General features: G+C 49.2%; 5 protein-coding genes across 5 annotated transcripts; 2 read left to right on the top strand and 3 right to left on the bottom strand.

Annotated features, from left to right (window-relative positions):
• Window positions 1–152: 152 nt before the first annotated feature.
• BP5553_04032 (Uncharacterized protein) lies at window positions 153–1,230 on the bottom strand (the record flags this gene model as incomplete). The annotated part of the gene is made up of 2 exons (XM_032012655.1): window positions 153–716; window positions 766–1,230. The coding sequence occupies 2 exons, from the start codon at window positions 1,228–1,230 to the stop codon at window positions 153–155; spliced, it is 1,029 nt and encodes a 342-aa protein (XP_031872348.1).
• Window positions 1,231–1,476: 246 nt separating this feature from the next.
• On the top strand, window positions 1,477–2,247 carry BP5553_04031 (Uncharacterized protein; the record flags this gene model as incomplete). The annotated part of the gene is made up of 4 exons (XM_032012654.1): window positions 1,477–1,694; window positions 1,744–1,927; window positions 1,996–2,187; window positions 2,242–2,247. The coding sequence occupies 4 exons, from the start codon at window positions 1,477–1,479 to the stop codon at window positions 2,245–2,247; spliced, it is 600 nt and encodes a 199-aa protein (XP_031872347.1).
• Window positions 2,248–5,995: 3,748 nt separating this feature from the next.
• BP5553_04030 (Hypothetical protein) lies at window positions 5,996–6,961 on the bottom strand (the record flags this gene model as incomplete). The annotated part of the gene is made up of 2 exons (XM_032012653.1): window positions 5,996–6,118; window positions 6,170–6,961. 2 exons carry the CDS (start codon window positions 6,959–6,961, stop codon window positions 5,996–5,998), a joined length of 915 nt encoding a protein of 304 aa, XP_031872346.1.
• Window positions 6,962–10,309: 3,348 nt separating this feature from the next.
• On the bottom strand, window positions 10,310–17,986 carry BP5553_04029 (putative pre-mRNA processing splicing factor; the record flags this gene model as incomplete). Its single annotated transcript, XM_032012652.1, has 3 exons — window positions 10,310–12,705; window positions 12,762–13,341; window positions 13,391–17,986. The coding sequence occupies 3 exons, from the start codon at window positions 17,984–17,986 to the stop codon at window positions 10,310–10,312; spliced, it is 7,572 nt and encodes a 2,523-aa protein (XP_031872345.1).
• Window positions 17,987–18,268: 282 nt separating this feature from the next.
• On the top strand, window positions 18,269–18,952 carry BP5553_04028 (60S ribosomal protein L34; the record flags this gene model as incomplete). The annotated part of the gene is made up of 3 exons (XM_032012651.1): window positions 18,269–18,306; window positions 18,373–18,496; window positions 18,773–18,952. The coding sequence occupies 3 exons, from the start codon at window positions 18,269–18,271 to the stop codon at window positions 18,950–18,952; spliced, it is 342 nt and encodes a 113-aa protein (XP_031872344.1).
• Window positions 18,953–19,331: the final 379 nt, after the last annotated feature.

Below are 19,331 nucleotides of genomic sequence, written 5' to 3'. Positions count from 1 at the left end.
CCCACAAGGGACGAGACATGGTCCAACAGTGAAGGTATTTCCAAGCCCTAAAAAATACATCTTCGCAGGTTAATAAGAGGCATTGTCGGAAGAGAGCGCCTTACCATCATTATTTTCGCTCATTATACTCCACATACCCAGGAAGGCATAGGCTATAACGATGGTTCGCCGGACAGACTCAGAAAATATCCACCACTTGGGTCGTTAGTGAGTGGAATGGGAGGGAAGGTTAAAGTACCTACCTCCCACGACCTTGGAGGATTCAGATCGTTCATACTCTCTGGCGTCCTAAGGTTCTCTCTGATCTTGCACAGTTCATCTAGCCAGTCCTGCAATAACGGCATATTCCGATCGGCATTGGATCTTAGAGTAACATCTCCATCAAACAGGCCGATTATCTGATATAGGAATAGCGCTTGGGTCCGTGCCAGCTTCTCTTGGGGAGTGTTTGCCAACTGTTGTTGCTTCAGCTCGTTCAGACTTTGGCAGAGAACTCTGAATACTGAAGTCTTGTTGCTGCTAGTCATGTTGCTACAAAGTGTACTAACAGTGAAGCAGGACCGGATTGAGGACGGCATTTGGTCTTTATATAAATGCCTATGCATCCAGGGCGTGCTGTTATCCTTGGCGAAAGTGATGGGGTAGCCTTTTATGGTTTGTACGATGAAATGCACCTTGGTGTTAGGGTCATAGACCTGCCATGGCTCATATTGGATCTTGTCTAAAAATTAGCGGTGGCATTTTTTTCACGAGCGAGTCACAAACGCATAGGTCAGCCATTGGAGTATAGTCAAACTTGTTGAGTGCCTGTTCTTTCTCCTGTTGTTGATCGAGCGGCTCGCTGGCATTGCTGATGAGCTGCAAGTCGCTCGATGGTATAGCTTGGTTCTCTACAAATGTTAGGAACGGGTCAATGAATGCATCGAGGGTCGGAGGGCTGGTGGGATCCAGACTGGCCGAAGTGGCGAGGCTCGGCGGGATATCGTCGACAAAATCAATCGCAGGCGACAGAGTAGTGAGTCCTGCCCAGGACATGTCCAAGTCCACCGAATCGAAGTCATAGAAAGCTTCGGCGTGTGTCCGCTTGGCATAGATACATTGAATCTTTTTCTCCTCGCATCTTGAGCAGACCGGATGCCGCTTGTCGCAGCCTCGTTTACCTTTTACACAGGCGTGGCAGCTCTTTTGCCGCGAGGCGGAGGAGGATTCAGGGGCGAGGTCCTCCGTCATTGATGCATCGGTAGGCCTTCTCTGTTGCCGCAATGGTTGTCCGACGAGGAGGCTTCTGCGGACTTTGGCGCGCAAGCTGGTGGAGGTTGGTATGTGGCCTGCAACTCGACTCCGCAACTCCGCTCCGCAACTCTAATCCGCAGATCCCCTCCGCAAGTGGCACTTACTATTTAGTAGCAAGTGACCATTCATCATGTCGCTATTCTTGTTCAGCCCTACACAGTACACTCACAATCTCAAAGAAACATGAAGGTTATCCTTTTTGGAAGCACCGGCTTCATTGGCAAAGCAGTCCTGGATCAATGCCTAAAAAATTACACTATAACCTCCCTTATCGCGCTCTCGCGCCGCGATCTTCCTGAAGAAACCGCAAATCCAAAGCTTACCGTAGTTATTATTAAAGATTTCAAGTTGTACCCCGAGTCTGTTTTAGAACAGTTAAAAGGTGCGAATGCTTGTATATGGTGAGTCTGAGCGATTGGGAGATAATAGCATAAGTACTGACAGTGGAAGGTCGATGGGAACGTATAATTGGGATCCGGTAGTGGAGTTGGAATACCCAGAAGCTTTTCAGGAAGCGCTATTGAAGGTCTTGGATGTCAAGAATACGTTTACATATGTATACCTTGGTGGTGCTTTCACGGAGTCGGACCAGGAGAAGAATTTGTGGTTCTATTCTAAAGGACGACGTATGCGGGTACGACCTTGTCCATTTTCTTACAACGCCTTTCATTTTCCTTCGTGTAATATACTGACTTCCGTTAGGGGCTTGCCCAATCAAAATTCTTGGAGTATGGAAAACAGAACCAGAATGTGAAGACGTATGTTGTGAGACCGGGAGGAGTTTTGGGGGGAGACGGAAGTGCTTTGCTGGGATGTTTGTTACCAACGGTTTCGGTGCGGAGTCTAGCGGCAGTGATGGCAGATCTGGCTATCAATGGAGGGAGTGAGCAGATGGTGATGAATAAGGCCATTGTAGAGAAAGGGAGGGAGTTGTTAATGAAACAAAAGCAATAATATATATGGACATCTCAACTCTACAAACGACTAAGAAAGTATTCAACGGTATTTCGGAGAAGTACTCCAAGAGCCACTACCAGCTCATGCGGTTCTATCATCACACCATACAGTGCGTTGTGATTTGTAAATACTCTTGGGTTTATTAACCTCCTAGACTGTAATGACGTGGATCCGGACTTCTATAAGCTTGCCACGCTGTTTTTCGGGCCAATGGCCGGCATTTGTCACTTACTCGTTTAAATCCGAGTTCAGCCCTACTGCCCTTATTTGGGGATGTGCAGATATTACTATAACCTCTTAAAGATAATAACAGCGTTAGAAAGAGAGTTCCACTCTGAATAAGAGATCCCTAGAGATTTGTCTGTAAAATATAGTCCCTTTTACTATCTACTTTATTACGTCATGACTCCTTATCTATAACCCTTCCTTACGTTATCTTTTTAAACAAAACCTGATTTTCTCCCTGTAGGGATTAACGCGCGATACTAGGTAAGGTAGGTAAACTGTTGTTCCTTAGCTTCAACCGAGATCACCAGGTGGGGAAAAGGGGCCTGCATACAAAGCATCACGTGTCGAATTGGTTAATTTTGGGTAAAAATACATCCAATTCCAAGTGACATTATTTATCATGCTGGGAACACAACCACAACCACAACCACAACCCCAAGCGCTTGCCAGGGAAGTGGACGGCATTGAATAGGCATACTTGCCTAATACCCCGCCGGCACAGAAGCCGCACCAAAACCTTCTAGAAAGGCCGCAAAATCTCCGAGAGAAAGGCGAGACGCTCAGACAGACAACTCAGGTATTCAGGCTATTGTTAGAAACCAGGAAACTTCCACATCCATCGATTCAAATGCACATAGGCCCTCACTAGGTCCCTAGCGCCACGCTGAAGAGCTGCATTTCCCCTCGGGGGCTTCCAGAATAGTTCTTTAAGGGGCACGCCAGCCCTAGAGCCCCGCATTGTTCCTTGTTTAATTACAAGCGGATCGGCAGATCGTTTTGGACGACATGATAAACCTGGCTTCAGGTACAATACGTAGTACCAGCACGTCGTACCGACTAGTCGACGTAACTGTAATTGTACCACCGAGTTACAGACGGGACGGCACAGTAATTTCTCCTTGACCTTGGCCTTGACCTTGAGGCTTGACGTACGAACCTCGCCGCCACACTGTTGCGCTGTTGGCGTTGGCACTACTTACGAAGTACAGGTCCGAAGTATCTAGCTAGGTGCTGCCGTAGGCCCCTGAAATAAACAAGCTGCCAAAACAAGGTCAGATGGAGGAAAATGATCTCCGCCACTCAGTCCTTTTGGGAAAGCTGCGTGGGATGTGATATGGAAATAGAAACAAGCCTCAATTCCAACCCAGCTTGTTGCGCAATTCATGGGTTACTCCGTCTGCGCACGGAGGCGGCGTTCATGGAAAATCATTTTGCTAGCAGGCCGTCTTCTCGAAAAAGGGGCGGTAAAGCTCAGACTATAATAGAAGCATAAAGGGTGGTGTTTCGAAACGCCCGCCTACTGGGCGTCTATCCACGGGCCTGGAACAGGTGTACTTTACACTGTACATCCTGCACTGCTCCTTGCGACAGTATGAACAGCAAGGTACCTAGTGAGTACAGTACCGCCGCAACGGTGCAATATGTAGCCCAATCTCCCATGCGACCGCATCTGCGGCCCGTTGAGCTGCACGAACATCGAATAATATTGTACATTGAAGTTCATCTCACTCACTCCTTGCTCTGCCGGGCCCTGCACTTGCAGCTGCGTTTGTCTTTGCGCTGCCGTTCTGCGCCGCAGCTGCACTCCACTTCTGGCAGTCAATGGAGGCCATGGATACTTATCGATAAACCCAACTTGGGAAACTTGGAACCAAAGCATAAAAGAACTTATTTCTATCTTTCCATTCTCGGCATCCGACCAACTGGCCAGCTGTTATCGCGCTAGCCAATCACAGCGTCATCGCAACTTGCGACAAGATGTCATACATCAGGCGCAAAATCTGAAGAGAGAATGCCGAATACTTCAAGTAATAAGTATATCGGAATGCGCAAAATTCAAGAAAGAGCGGGTCCTCCATTAACGAAGTAATAGTCGACTCAAAGCTGAAAGAAGGAGAGAGAACAAAAAGGAAGAAATAATATCGAAAATATCGAAAAGATATGGAGACGTCCTCAACGCATAATGCATACCATTCACTTATAAAACTCCCATTATGCGTTCGCTAGTCGCATGCCCTCCAGCGCCAGCACCAACGCCAACGCCACGCTCTCACCCAACCGCACACTGCGCGCAACAGTACACTGCAACCCCCCTAACAAGAAAATAAAATGCTCCGGTGTCAGGTGCAGTAGTTTAGTCATTTTCTCCGAAAAGGCCATTATTCTGAAACCGGCTTCACTCCGGTTAGGGCTTAAGTCAGACACCACGAGGCTCGAAAAGAGCCCCATGAGCCTCTCACAACTCGACACGTCAGCCCTTCCCATCAAGATGAAATCGACGGTACTGTACCAGAAATCACGTCAGTAGCAGCCGAGTCACCGTGTTTCCAACTGCTTGGTGTGTTGGTGTTGCTGCGTGTCAGTTGTGAGTGATACGCTGACAATTACTTGATCCCAGTTAACGGCTTGAGGAGTTCTTGGGGCAAGCCGAAGACCAGGGGCGTCTAGGCGTCCGGAGGCTTCTGATTCGTGCTAAGATTTTCACAATGTAACATAACTTCTTGCTGCGGGTTGCCCCTCTCGATACTTGAGGGTCGAAAAATCAGGAATTCGGAGAGTAGGGTTTGCCCCTCCCGCTGGACAGGAGTGGCGGCCGAGGGGGTGTCTGCTGGTCAGCATACGGTACATACTTGTAGGAGCGCCGATGCAGGCACCTGAACCTGAAATCAACAAAGGGGATAATTATACTTTGTATGTAGATACTACTAATATTCCAGACTGCTCATCTATTGCTTTTCTCATACCAATTCGTCATCCATAACCAGCCACCAAAAAGCAAAAACCTAGTCTCCCCAAAAAAGTATATATGAAGAAGAAATAGAATAAGGCCAATCACAGTAATCTTGGGGGGTATAGTTCTTTTAAGAAGAAAAAAATGTAGATAAGTAGGGGAGAAATGGAATAAAAGAAAAGCGGGCGGAAAGGAAAGCTGTCTGTTCGTATTCCTTTGCCCACCATCCCACGCACCGCCGCTCTCGCCCATATGTATTTTTGGATAGGCAAGTGCAAATAGTCGTATGAAGGCCCCATCGCGGCAAAACGTATCAACCTCTTCTCCGATTGCGCCTTCATATGCTCCGCTCTGTTTTGCCCAATCCTACTGCCGTTCCTCGTCTCTTGCCCGCCATATCCATCCAGCGGAGAAGCCTATCGTTACTTTGTGGTATTTGCTCATGTTCGAGTAGAGCTGATTACCGCGAAATAAAAGTGCCTGTAATAAATAGGCGCGCTCCAGTCGCGCGATCGAATGTGAAGAAGTAAATGTATCGTTCGTGTGCATCGTCTCGTTGCCTTTCTTTGTACAGGTAGAGGGATGAGCGGTATATCATCCAGGGTTGTCAGGGGGGTGTTGTGAGGTTTAGAGAAGAGATGGAGGGTAGCGGATTCGAAGGAGAATGTCTCTTAAAAGGCGAGACATCCGAGACCATGCGAAATGCCCTCTAGGTAGTGCTCCATTGAGCTAATATTCTGTGTCCCCAGGATCAGAAGCGGGTGCTTCTGCTGGAGACGCTGAATGCTATAATATTTCCATAGCTTTTTCCTTGCAGGCGGTTGACGTGAAACCTGTGCCCACCTTTTGTGCTACTATACGCCACTTCTCTTGCTCATAGTCATGGAGGGCCGTCCGAAGTTTCTGGATCTGATGAGGCCGTTAGCGATCGGCTTATATATCTTGCGCCGAGTAACTTACTGTCTCATCTGTCCATTGCGTAGTCTTTGCCTTCAACTTCGTGCAATAGCGGACCTGCAATGTGCCTGAAGATCGACCCGGGAAGAATTCTGCAATCTGCTTCCAGGTCAAGTTCTTGTTCTCCTTCAGGTCAACCAGCTTCTGGTCATCTTCTGGAGTGAACTTCAGTTTTGGCCCGCGAGGCCGTGGAGCTGGGTCGGGCATGCCGGGATGTCCCACAACACTTGGTGCGCCCCCTGATGGTGGTGATAGCATGCTTGAAGACGGGTCATCACTCCGGGATCGTTTGGAAGGATGAATAGACGGCGGAAGGCCATGATTATGATATGTTTGCTGCGGCTGCATAGAGGAAGAGCCATAGTCCACCATCGGCTGCTGCATGTGTGACGGCATGGACATCTCGCCTGGACCTCCCATATGTGGTGGAATTGGCAACCCCATCTCCAAGTCATCCTCGTCTCGCTGTCTCTTGGTTCCGGTCGCTGGCTGCATCTGTCGAGGTGTCCCATACAACAGATGCGGTTGCCCACCACCGTATTGAGGCGATTGGTGGTGGGCCATATCCGGAGCAAGTGGTCCTGGATACACTTGGTGCTGTGGGTGAGGCGGTTGCTGTTGATGTTGATGCGCGCCGTAATGCCCATGAGGCGTAGTGATGCCTTGACTTGTCCCGTGCTGGATGTCTCCTGGATGCGACCCGAAGACGCGCTCCTCGGGGTGATGATCTGATTGCGAGGCATACTCGATATATGGATTTGCATTTGCATCGTGGCCTGGCCGATACCCAGACATGCATGGATCCCGCCACAGCGAACTGCTCTCGCAGGTCGCCGGGGGCAGACTGACTACGTGCTGGATCACTGCCAGGTCGTGGTATGTTTCCAGGAAGGGCTCGCGGGTGCCGTGTCGGTTGTATTTTTTTCAGGTGCAATGCGACTGAGGGTGTTTCGAAAGCCGTCTATATAAGGGCGTTATATAGGTTGATGACCGTCCACCCAACGAAGAGCATCTGATAGGGAATGGCAAAAGTCGAAACAAAAGGGTCAACCTTCTTCCGTGAGGGACGCTGTATCCGCGATATGGCGGTAGTTGGAGGTATAGGAACAAGGCGAGATAAATAGCTGGGAGGGAGGGGCAGGCCTTGCATTATATCTATCGTCTGATCTTTCACTTAAGCAGGCATTGACATCAGCGTGTAGGCGGCCACTAATTAAAGGCGCGGACGGTCTTGAAAATCACTCCAAGCACACTAATGATTCGCCATAGACGAGACGTGATTTGTGTTGAGCAGTAAGGAGAATGATGCATGTAGAAAGACATTTTGGGGGGAGCATCAACATTTCGATTATGCCCTAGGTGGCCCACGGCCCAAAAGGGAAACCAAAGACAGAAGATCCCGACCCGGGAGCGGCGAGCGTGCAGCATGTGGGGAGCATGGGGGGGGGGAAGGCAGCATGGGCATCTGGACGCAGCGTTGGAGACCAGGGCAAAGATAGATTGAGAGAAGACGAGAGTTGTCATTGCGGTGCTGTGCTGGCCGGCACCCAGGAGTCCTGTAGTCCAGGAGCTGCCCAGGAGCCCTGTGCTGCGGTGGGCCAGCGCTCCACTTGCATGAAGCTTTAGAAGACTGCATAGAAGCTTCTGAGACATTGAAAGAGGCTTCAGCCTTCAGGAGCTCGGAGAGTAGCTAGACACACTGAAACCCGCTCTCTTAGAAGCACTCAAGACCCGACAGGGCGCAACAGGGCGAACAGGGCCAGCGGGATCAAACAGGCATTGCTCGGCATGGATGGCTTGGGAGAGGGAGAGGTGGGAGCAGAGGCAGAAGCAAAGCCTGGGCTTTTGGAAGAACCGCCCAACACTGGACACTGAACACTTCATGGAACAACTCGCAAAAGATGGCGCTCGAAGGCGGGACCTGGAGGCTGACCGAGGAATTGACCCGAGGGGAAAAAATCGGGCCTTGGAGGGCGGATGCGTCGTCAAGAGCTGCTCGAACGAGCAGCGCAGGCATCGGTCTCCAGAACCGAGAGATTCCTCGTTGAGTGTGTTAATGCACAAGGATCTCGTTATATTAAAAGCCATCGAACGCGGCCACCCATAGGATGACGGCGCTTCACCATATTTGCGACGGAGATGACGAAAGTAATGCGACCAGAAGAGGATCGCGAGTCGGCCTTGCACGAAGATACTTTTTAATAGCAATTGGCCGGGCGGGCTCTCGACTTCGACTAGGCCAATCAGATAACCCGCTTTACGCTGAACCTGCGCGATACTCGAGTCCTCAAATAATAATGTACTCGTATTTTGTTCGTAAAGTGCCGGTACTGTATTATTGACGGGAGGTTGATCGCGGGCCAGCGTCTGCTCAGCGCTCTCTAGGCTGTCTCGGCGCACTTGCTCGGACGACACGAGGCATCATCAACGGTGTACCTCCGTTACGGCATACTCCAGACTCTGCTCCATATTGCACGGAGCGAGTGTATATGCGCGCGCGTTGTGGTATCCCCATAGGGCGTGCCAGTGCCAGTGCTGGTCTGGCGTGGCGAGGAGATGTTGCGTTGCGTTGCGTTGCATCTCAGCGCATCGCCAACGTCTGTTTGATCGCTGATCATCGTCAGCATCATCTGCAAGACTGATTTCCGTGACCCCCAACCTGAACCTGGCCCCTGTGTAGTGCGAGTTAATATTGGGCGTGATATTACCATGTTATGCTTCGTGCCTAGTGCCGCAGCGGCGCCCACCGTGGCCATCAGTTATCGTAGCCACACGCCGCCGAGGCGCGGTGTGGAGAGCGCTACATCTGCCTTGACTTCGGATCCCCCCCACACATACGCTTTCGCAGAGGGCAATCCGGGTCAGCGCTTGGAGAGCATGATGACGAGCTTCATCAAGGAGCGAGGTATTCCGGTGGGAGATGGGGGGCGTGACGAGGGTCGAGCACTCTGCCCGAGGTCGCTAGGTACCGGTAGCAAAATACCAAAAATTAAGGACAACCGGCCGAACATGGGACCATCCCGCGGATGTGGTTTTTCCGTGAGGGTAAAGGGTTCTTGTAGGCATATTGGGTGAATGACTTCTAGAGAGGAGATATAACACATTGCGGGGAGCGGGCTGAGGCTATTTTGAGTGTGGAGTGTGGAGTGTGGAGAAAGAACAGAAAGACACAGAACAGAACAGGTGGACAAACGAGAAAGAGCAGGAGGGGAATGACTAGATGCACCTTGTTGTTCTCTTTGCCGTTTGTCCCTGCCCTGCCCAAGTCAATATACAATACAATATAATCAAGTTTGCTACAAAGTACCATAGACAATAGGGCACATTGCTATTTCGTAGTTAAATATGCTCAGATTTGTAGTAACTCGATACTTTGCCAGGCAATTGAGCTCTACAGCAATAGCCCAGCTTTCCACGTCCCATTGTCCCATTGTCCCCAGGCCCAACTCCAGCTCCAAGGCCAATCCGATCCCCATTGCTTTCGTACTCTCCTCTTCAAACTACGCACGACGTTGCATTTGCCATGCGACGCGGATGTTCCTGCGTCATACTCGGCCACGCTGCAGGTACAGTCCCTACTTTGGGTGCGAAGTACTTCGTACCGACCTGGTGGAATCTGCCTGGCGGTGGCCGGTCGCTCCCGTGGCGCATGATCGTAGCTCGGGCTTTGCATTTGATCGTCCGGCTGCTCTCCGTTCCACATCTCCATCCAGTGTCCCCCATCACCATCACCATCGACATCCCCATCCCCATCACCCACGGCCACGGCCACGGTCACAACAATCACGGATGCCTCCCCTAGCCTTGAATCAGGGCGGAATGCGGAGGGCAGGTAATGCCGATCATACAGGGCCACACACCCTAACCTACGCACACCCACACGCACACCCACATGCAGACATCAACCAGTCTTCAGATTATGGTACAATTGAATGCTATGGAAAGTTTTATGCTTATACCGATACACAATGTTACACTACTCCTAGCCTCCGATCAAACGCCCGCCACCGAAATTTAGTACATTCTTTCCTCGAATGATTACCATCAACCACGCAGAAATGATCCCCCCTTCCAATTTCCTGGTCAGTCCCAGATCGACTTCGCAGAGATCCCGTTGCCTCCGCATGCACGACACACAGGCCTCTAAGCAAATGTGTCTTCCCGGTCTACCCATATGTCCTCCAACTCGGCGAAATTTTGGAAATGCAGGGGCCGGTGTTGGTCGCTATAGAATGGCAGTGGAGTGTCGATCTTGACATGCACTGGCTTCTTCTCGATTCCCCCGAAAGCGCTGCCCATGAAGCTATAGTTCCACGTGCTATTCTCCGGCACGAGGAAGTACCCCCGTATCTTATCACTGAGTAGCAGCTGGCATTTCTCCCCCATGTTGGTGCTGAATCCCTGGGGCTGATCGCTGCTCATGTCCTTGTTCTCGGCTCCCCATTTGTATCCTTGAGGCGTGAGCGCCCATGACGCAAGGGATACGCTTCCCGGCGTGAAGGAAACCGTCATACTGACAGTCTTCTTATCCCATGATTTGTGCGCATTCATCAGGCGTGCATGTTGCGTGACATCCATAGCACTCATATATGGTGGTTCGTTCCCAGAGACAGTGTGAATGATTCCCAGGGGCTCCATCTGATCAAGATATTCGTGTTGTGGTAGTTGTTGTGGTAGCTGAATGTCGCGTGTGCTTCCGATTTGAGGCACCATAACTATGCAACGGATTTCCTTCACCTGATCGTTGTCAGGGGGCGACGATCCGTAAAGGTAGCCGGCAACTTGTACCCGAAGATCCGCGATCGTAATGAAGCGCTTAAGGATGTTCTTTGGCATGATATAAGTGTAATGATCGTCTTCCTTGATATCATCCGACGAGATGTAGATATTATTCGCCCTCGTACGAAGGTTTGAGGTTGCAATGGCCCTTGTTCTCCACTCGGTCTTAGATGCAAAGGTCTGCTGCTCAAATTGCGAAGTAGTTGTTACAATGATATCTTCGCCATGCACATTTTGAGTTTTGGTAGTTACGGCCGTCAGTTGCTGCTGCTCTTGCTGTTGCTTTTCGATTTCGGCAGCCTGTTGACGTTGCATAGACGGCGCACTAATCTCCATGCCCAAGATGATATCGCGCACTTCGCTCATCGTTAAACTTGAAGTGTTAACGTTATTCTTCTTGCCATAATCATTCAAGATGAGATCGCGAAGTTGCGTTTCGACCTTGATCCAATCATCTTCGGATAGCGTCGGCCAAATATGATGCTCTTGAGTAATTACAGTCTTGTCAGGTCTGAGAAGCAACTTAGTCTTGTCCTGGTTCACATGAAGTGCACGAAGGATAAGAACCAGACGGGAGAAAGCCGTATATGAGGAGATAGTCTTCAACCACTCATCATAAAGATTGAACAGTACCATCTGAGGCTCGGTGGCCCGTAGAATCATATCGCCGAGCTTTTCAACCTTCATGGCAGCCTGGAAAGGTAACTGGAGCTCAGACGCACGAATAGAAATATTCGGAAAGTCGAGAAGATGCACTTCAAGCGGGTCAAGAAGACCTTTGCGGGTGACAATCAGCTGTTTGGGTTGTTCCTCAATTGGCAATGAACGAATGAGAGCGGCCACTTCTTCGGCAGTCTTCCATTTGGCCAGCTGTCCGAGACGTTTTTGACCAGCCCAGACGCTGGTATGGATGATTTTCAGGAATAACTGACCAGTTCGCGGGTTGAAGATGAAAATGGCACCGTTGATCGGTTTGGTTGTTAGATTTCCTTCGAACGTCTTGTGGATTGTAACACGGTAGACATTAGTATCGTCAATGAACAACTGGATCTGATTGCTGAAAAGTTCCGAATAATTCTGCGAGTTCAAAAATTCTTGGTTGCTTTCTGAGGCGTAAAGCTGGAGACCTTTGCGGATTCGCTCTCGTAAAACATATAATGCCGGGTTGGCCTTCATGACCTTTGCCATTGCCTGCTGGATGAGGACCTTCAGGCCAGGGAAGTATTGGCCATACGCTGAATATAGATTGTACGCTAGATCAATACCGATCATGAGACCGGTAGCAGATGGGTAGATACTCATACTATCAGTGGTATAGTCAAGATATTTGGCGCGGACGTAACGTTCAATGTCATGAGAATCGTAGTCTCCATAACGGAGTTGAACGTCTACCCAGAACTTATTCGTAGTAGTGGGTTCAATGACGTCTTTGGTGTCAAATAGTATTGACGGCCGTGTAACATTCCACTTATGGCTTGCGAACAAGAGGATGTCGGCACAAGAACTATTCATCTTATATGATTTTCTGGGATGAATAGTCTCCTTTTGAACGGTTTCAATACCCAGCTGCTCTAGCTCTTGATCGAACACTTGACACAGATCCATAACCACTGATTCGTGGATCTTCTGCCACAAATGGGCTCGGAAAATCTGGATAAGCGAAATCTTCAAAGTTGGAATTTTTCCATGCAAGAAAATGCCAGTTAGATCCAATTGAACCTGGAAACCAACGTACACGTTGGCTCTGTTCACGGTGGGACCTTATTCGGTAAAGTCAGTATAAATCATTCAAATTTGGGTTGGAGGGTGAACTCACTCCACCAGAGGGTAAATCTGCGATTTGGAATTTGATTCAAGCCGGATCGTTGCGCGTTTGTCAATTTTTTGAACTTCATGCTCTCCTCGAAACCGCTATTGTGAAGAACAATGTAATCATGACGGAGGTAGAGCTGATCTTTGTCGACGCGGAAGCCAGCCCATTCTGTGGACTTGGATTCAAGTGTGATTTGCTTAACCGACATGTGCTGCAGGGGTAGTTCAAAGCCGGGAGCGCTAAAGAGCTGGCACTTGTCTCTCTCCTTATTGTCAAGGGCTGCGAATTGAGCGGCTGTCATCTCAACAGTTTCGTACAGTTTAGTTGTTGGCGCCTCCGCTGGATCGGAGCTTGGCCCGGGTGCGTCCCGGTGAAGGACCAAGATATGGTTTGGAGTGACGACGAGATCCTCATGGCAAGCGTCGATCTTAATGCGATAGAGCTGGTCTTTTCCACTGACAATGTTGAAAGCTCGGCGAGGTCCACCATCTGGCCCAAGTAAAAGATCTCCCTCCTTGACGTCTTCGACTGCAACCTTGGTGCCATCGTGACGCAACAACTGTGTTCCCTTGGCCAGACACGCCTATGACCTTATTAGTATATGAATTCTACAGATGTTTTAGGAGACATACCTTCTCCCAGAAGAGTCCTTCCCAGGATGGGAAAGCGGTGGCCTTGAACAAGGTATGCTCAAGAATTGTCTCAACACCACCCAGTGCTTGAATTACATCGGTTCGATAAGCATTCAGATTCCACAGTTTTCCGTCATGCCGCTGACTTGTCCACCAGAAGGGGTTGCTTTTCATTAGCTGATAAGTCTTGAACTCGGTACGAGCTCGGAAGCCCTTATCAAAACTCAAGGTACTTCGATCTTTCTGGAAAAGGGTGTTGATACGAGGCAAGCCACGGTCCCAGCTGTCCTCAAGATCCTCGAGTGTGAGTCTGCGGTTTTGTTGATTGGCCTCCTGCCGTTTCTGGGAATACTCAGTCCACACTCGTTGGGAGTCGATGAACTCGGCCTCCCAAGGGATGATGTATCTGAAAATGTTCGGTATCAAGGTTTCCTCGTCATGGGTCATACCAGCCCGATAATGCGTGACGCCAGTATCGGTTTGTTTCGACCAACGCTTGTCGCTTGCCGGGATGAGAATATGAGAACCAGAGATCATACCTAAACCACCAAGTTCTTTTGGAGTATAAAAGACAGCTGGCGGAAACCTGGAGGGCATCTTTGAGTTTAGGCCTATCTTAACTCTGGTTTGGATCTTTGTCTCGCACTTGACGATTGTATCCAGGAGATTGACAGTTGAAACAGCGGCCTCACGATAGTATGTGAATAGTGCAATAAGACTAGTGTTCCACTTGTTGGCAATCTTGGTGAACGTAGTAGATCCAGAAGACATGAGAATTTGGCGGATACGGTTGTTAAATTTGGCGATGTCCTCCTCGGTCACCTGAAGAAAAGCGTGGGCTGTTCTTTCTTTCGTGGTGTTATCAACCAGAGACCACACACTGTCTTTGACAGGGAACTCATCATTCTGGTTGCGGATCTTCGGTAAAATTCGAACCTCAAAACCGCACATCGAGAACAGCAGATTAGGGTTATCCCTACTATAAACACTCGAAAATGTATCATCCCATTCGATTGTTGTGACGGATCTCGGAAGACGGTTCTTCAAGTCCCAGAAGACTGCACGGCCAAGATTGACATCGTGCCTCATAAGCCGCATACGCGAATCGCGTGGCCAGCATTTCTTGTTCTTGTAGCCAATGACATTCTCGAAATTAGGGTCAGGCTGCTCGGTCAAGAATCGCTGAATCAAATCCCTAGACTCATCGGCAGTAAAGCGGAAGAACACCCAAATACGGTCAATATATCTGGTATATAATCTAATCGGGTGTCTTGTCTCCGTCTCACGGTCCCGGAATTGTAAGAAGTCGTTGGGGCTTTGTGGTGGTCCAGCAATCTCGCTCGCACGTTGAAGACCAAGGAGAAGCAGGTCAAGAACAAGGCCATAGTACTGGAAGACGAAAGCCGAGAATTGAAGACCGCGGATCATTCCATAGCTGTTGACGTGATTCATATCCTTGTATGTCAGCTGAACATTGTTCTTTGACGATATATAATCCGCAAGGTTATGATCCATGATAAGTCTAAGTAGTCGATTGAGAAGCGTCAAATCTATCTTTTCATAAACCTTGGATAGCTGCGTTTCAATCATAACGTTGCACTCTCCATCAGCAGATTCCCATACTTTGTCGAGGTTGTTGATGCCTTGAGCCCACTTGTAAGTGAGCAATGGAGGGACTTCTGAATCCGATGGTTTAATCCAAGCCGGGAACAAATGACGTTGGTCCGCCTGATACCAGAGATATTGGTCAAGGTATGCATCGCTGATCTTTTCGACCGGCTCAATATCATAAACAGGATTTATGGTGCTGTAGTTGTCGTTCATATCTATGCCAACTTCCTTGAAGGCTCTTTGAGTGAGCAAAAATCTCTTGATTCTCTCCAGCGTGGTTCCGGGGCTGTCATAAGCCTGCTCGATCAGCGCCAACTCCTCACGTTGGCTCTGGTTGAGTCTGCCTTTGACGGAATATGCTTCTCGTAGTCGCTCCAAAGCAAGAATAAGGATTTTGGTATCATGCTTGTAGGAAACGCTCGGGAATGGGATGGGCGAAAATTTCCGAGACTCGAGCCAGTGGACAGTGGTGGTATAAATAGCCACGGCTTCTTCAGAAGAGACATATGGCCCGTCCTTCATGTAATTGTGTTGTCTTTCTTGCTCAGCCTTGAGCCATAATCGAGTAAGACGGCCCAAATTCTTCTTTGCGACCGTTTTGTCAACAGTCGCACCTCGGCGAATGCGCTCTCTATTATAATGGGCAACCGATATCCACCAATCCGCCTTGCTCTTCACGTAACGAAGGATAATGTTCTCAATAGGCGCTGGTAGACCCGGCACTTTCCAAGGGATGTTACTCTTCCAGCACCTCCATGCTTCAGATAGATGTTGTAGGACTGTGTTGACCTTATTCTGTTTGATGCCTTCCGGCATCATATCCATAAGATCAGCCATGACTGATGCGCGAAGCTCAAGATCGAAATGAGATTCAACACGCTGTTTGGTTACGGTTTTTGCTACTCCCTTACTATGCCGACCTTCAAACTGTCTAGAAAGCAGGTTCCCAAGCCATCGCTCAAGCAGCGGGATAATACCTCGCATAAAGAAGAGCCAAACTCTCCAAGCTGGCGCCCAGAATCCACAACCAGGACCCTTGCCAACAGGACCAGAATTGAATCGATAATAAATGAGATGCTTCAAATCTTTGCATGATCGAATCTGATGCATAAGCTTGTACTTGTATCGATACATCCCAGTCAGCTGGCCCACATGATTGAAGGCATACAAGATACCGTCGGCAAGTTGAAACGCATCAATGTTACCCAATCTATATTGAACTTGCGCATCGACGATTAACTTAGTGAGCTTCAAAATTTCGCGCATAAGATGGAAAGCGTTTCCAAATCGCGACTTCTTTCGCTCTTTAGTTGTCAGGGTCTTGACTGGCTTCAAGTTGAAGTTATAATCGAGATGAAGATATGTCAGATTTTTCCGATGGATCAAAAGATTGAGCATGTTAAATCCTTGGCGGCAGACTTGAAGACCGGCTTCAACCCAATCGATGGTGGTTTGTTGGAAAAATTTGGTATGCTTCAACGTCTTCATTAGACTTTGTTTATTCTGTGCTTTTGGCTTTTTCTTATGCAACTCATTTAAGACAAATGTCTTCAGGAGTTTCTGATATGATACCCTGACCTTGACAGGCTGGCCTTGCGGGCAGTGCTCTAGGTACCATTGTTTGACCAATGGAACATCCTGAGCTCGAACCATCCGGCCTGATCGTCTGTCGAATGGGTATGGAGCCCACCAGAGCGAGATTGCTGACGCAGTTTCACTTGTGTACAATTCTTCATCTGCCAAGAAAGGCTCGACTTCAGCAGGAAGCTCAAATGCATCTTCCTCAGGCTCTTCGTTGTTGCCCGGACCAAATATTTCGTCTTCATGACTAATCGTGATATTTTTCGGCGCAACAGATCTTGAAGAGATGGGGTTGATTACAGGGTCGAAATAAAATGCCGGTAAACTGGGGTCTTCGGTACGTACATACACGACCTGCGGGTAGGAGTACCATGAGAGCTTGACGCTTCGTGGAAGTGAATTGTATAAGAACGGAAAAGCGACTCGGTATTCGGTTCTGATAGGTGCGCGGAAGATGATTCGATCAATGGCGTTAAATTCGCCGAAATCCTCCTCATTCGGATCCACATCTTTGTACAGTGGCTCAAATCGCGGTCCTCCGGGAATGGCAACGTTGAGTGCCTTTGCTGTCAGAAAGCTATTGAGATCAAACATGTAGAAATAGTTCTTGTCAACAAGGTCGCTTAGGAGTCGATGACTGAGTCGATACAATGCTGCCATTTGCGGTAGGGTGAGGTTCCACTCCTTGTAACTCGGTCCATTCACATGTGGCGTATCCAGAAGTGGCCGGTTTTCGTAGAACCAGTCAAAGACTGCACTATCCTCGCTCTCATCCAGTTCCATCTGAATTGGTTCCAACGGCTCCACATCTTCAATATTCTCGGACCATGAGAGCGGTGGCTCTTCGTCGTCGAAAGGAGGAAACCGCATCCGTTTGAAATGTCTCCTGTCGCTCTTTTCCCTCCTCATGCAAACCCACATGGTCGCCCATTGCGCGTGGAAGACGGGCTCGATAACCCTCGGCGTTTCGTTAACCAGCGTCAAGCATCCATTGACGTGGTACAAGACCTTGACCTCCCTGGCCGACTCCCATGGCATTGGCATATTCTCCAACAACTTCATGACCGCATGGGGCATGAACTTCAGTGCGCCAAGATAACTGCGCTTGTCGGTGCTGAATTTCTTCTGCGAAACATCCCCAATGTCCTTGACAATCTTTCGCAAGTGCTCAGGAGGCATATCCGCCTTCTGCGTCTCAACAAAGCCTCCTTTCCTCTTCTCGCCAAATCGATTGCGCTGCGACCGTAGCCATTCTTTCTTCTTCTGTGCAAACTTGGCCACTTGAGTGTCGGCGGGGGGCCGGTAGCCTGGTGGAGGAGGAGCACCCGGTGGCGCGCCCAACGGCAGAGAGGGGGGGACCGAGGAACTCCATCCTGGAGGAGGCGGAGGAGGTATCGACGACATAATGATGCCAAACGATGTCCAAACTCCTAGTATTGATGGCGGATGTGTTTTGGAGCGAGGTGTCGAACAGGTCAGAAATTATCTCGGACGCGCTCTTAGCGTTGTCTGGTACCGACCCATTCGGGTCTAGCGTTGTCACGATTCCGTCGCTAGACTCGCCAATCAGACCGCGCCTCGATTTTCAGCCCACACATTTGAAATTTGGAGAACATCAAAGTTATTTTTCCACCTCCAAACGACCAACGACGGCTTCATTCGACACCGAAGCAAAACACCTTCAAGATGCCGTCCCACAGATTGACATACAGGCGCCGCAACCCGTAAGCATCTAATCCGTCCTCATGTACACCGCGCAACCCGGCAACTGAAACTAACGCGACTGGTAGATACAACACAAAGTCCAACAAGGTCCGGATTGTTAAGACTCCCGGCGGCGAGCTTCGATATCTTCACATCAAGAAGGCTGGTACTGCGCCAAAATGCGGAGACTGCGGAATTAAACTGCCAGGAGTGAGTTACCTCTATTGCAATGTTTTATGGTCGGGCGGGAAGATTGTCTGCTGGATGGATGGATGGATGGAGATGATCAGTACCACCGCTACCGCCAGTCACGAATTTGCTCTACCATACAGACGAATGCGCAATCGATCCGTTACGAGGAAGAGCTCCGTAGTGGCAGTGGTTTAGTCGTCATTCGATATCATAGTGGAAGAAGCTACTATCCGTGGAATTTAACCATCGGTGTTAGACACATTTAAGGGCCAGTACTAATACTACTCTCTACAGATCCCGGCCCTCAGACCCCGCGAATACGCCCAGATTTCCCGACCAAAGAAGACTGTTCAGCGAGCCTATGGTGGATCAAGATGCGCCAACTGCGTGCGGGACCGTATCGTTCGGGCTTTCTTGATTGAGGAGCAGAAGATCGTCAAGAAGGTGCTCAAGGAATCGCAGCAGAAGAAGTGATAGAATTCTTGGTTGGGTTGCTTTGGGTGTTTGACTGGACGGCTTGCATGGTGCAGCAGGAATTCGCTGTATTTACCTACTTGAGGGGTTCGACGAATCAATGAGCCACAGTTGCGTCTGAATTGAAGACTTACCCATTGAAGCTGTGAGTGGAAATGGTTAACTTTGCATATCCCACCATGACCTTTTTCGTGACGGAAGTCGCAACACGGGTGCAAGGACATTTAGATTGATTGAGTTGTGGGCAAATAGCAACCGTCCACTTTGCAATCCCATCAATAAAAGTTCCCAAAAATCAAGCTCTATTATTATCACATAGTCCCAGCAGCCGTTACAGCAACTGATATGTCCATTTACGACCGCAATCCAGAATATGTTG

The sequence above is a fragment of the Venustampulla echinocandica genome (genome assembly GCF_003357145.1).
Source record: "Venustampulla echinocandica strain BP 5553 chromosome Unknown scaffold_1, whole genome shotgun sequence".
NCBI classification, from domain to species: domain Eukaryota; kingdom Fungi; phylum Ascomycota; class Leotiomycetes; order Helotiales; family Pleuroascaceae; genus Venustampulla; species Venustampulla echinocandica.
The sequence above is the reverse complement of the archived record's forward strand: the minus strand, read 5'-3'. Positions and strand labels throughout refer to the sequence as shown.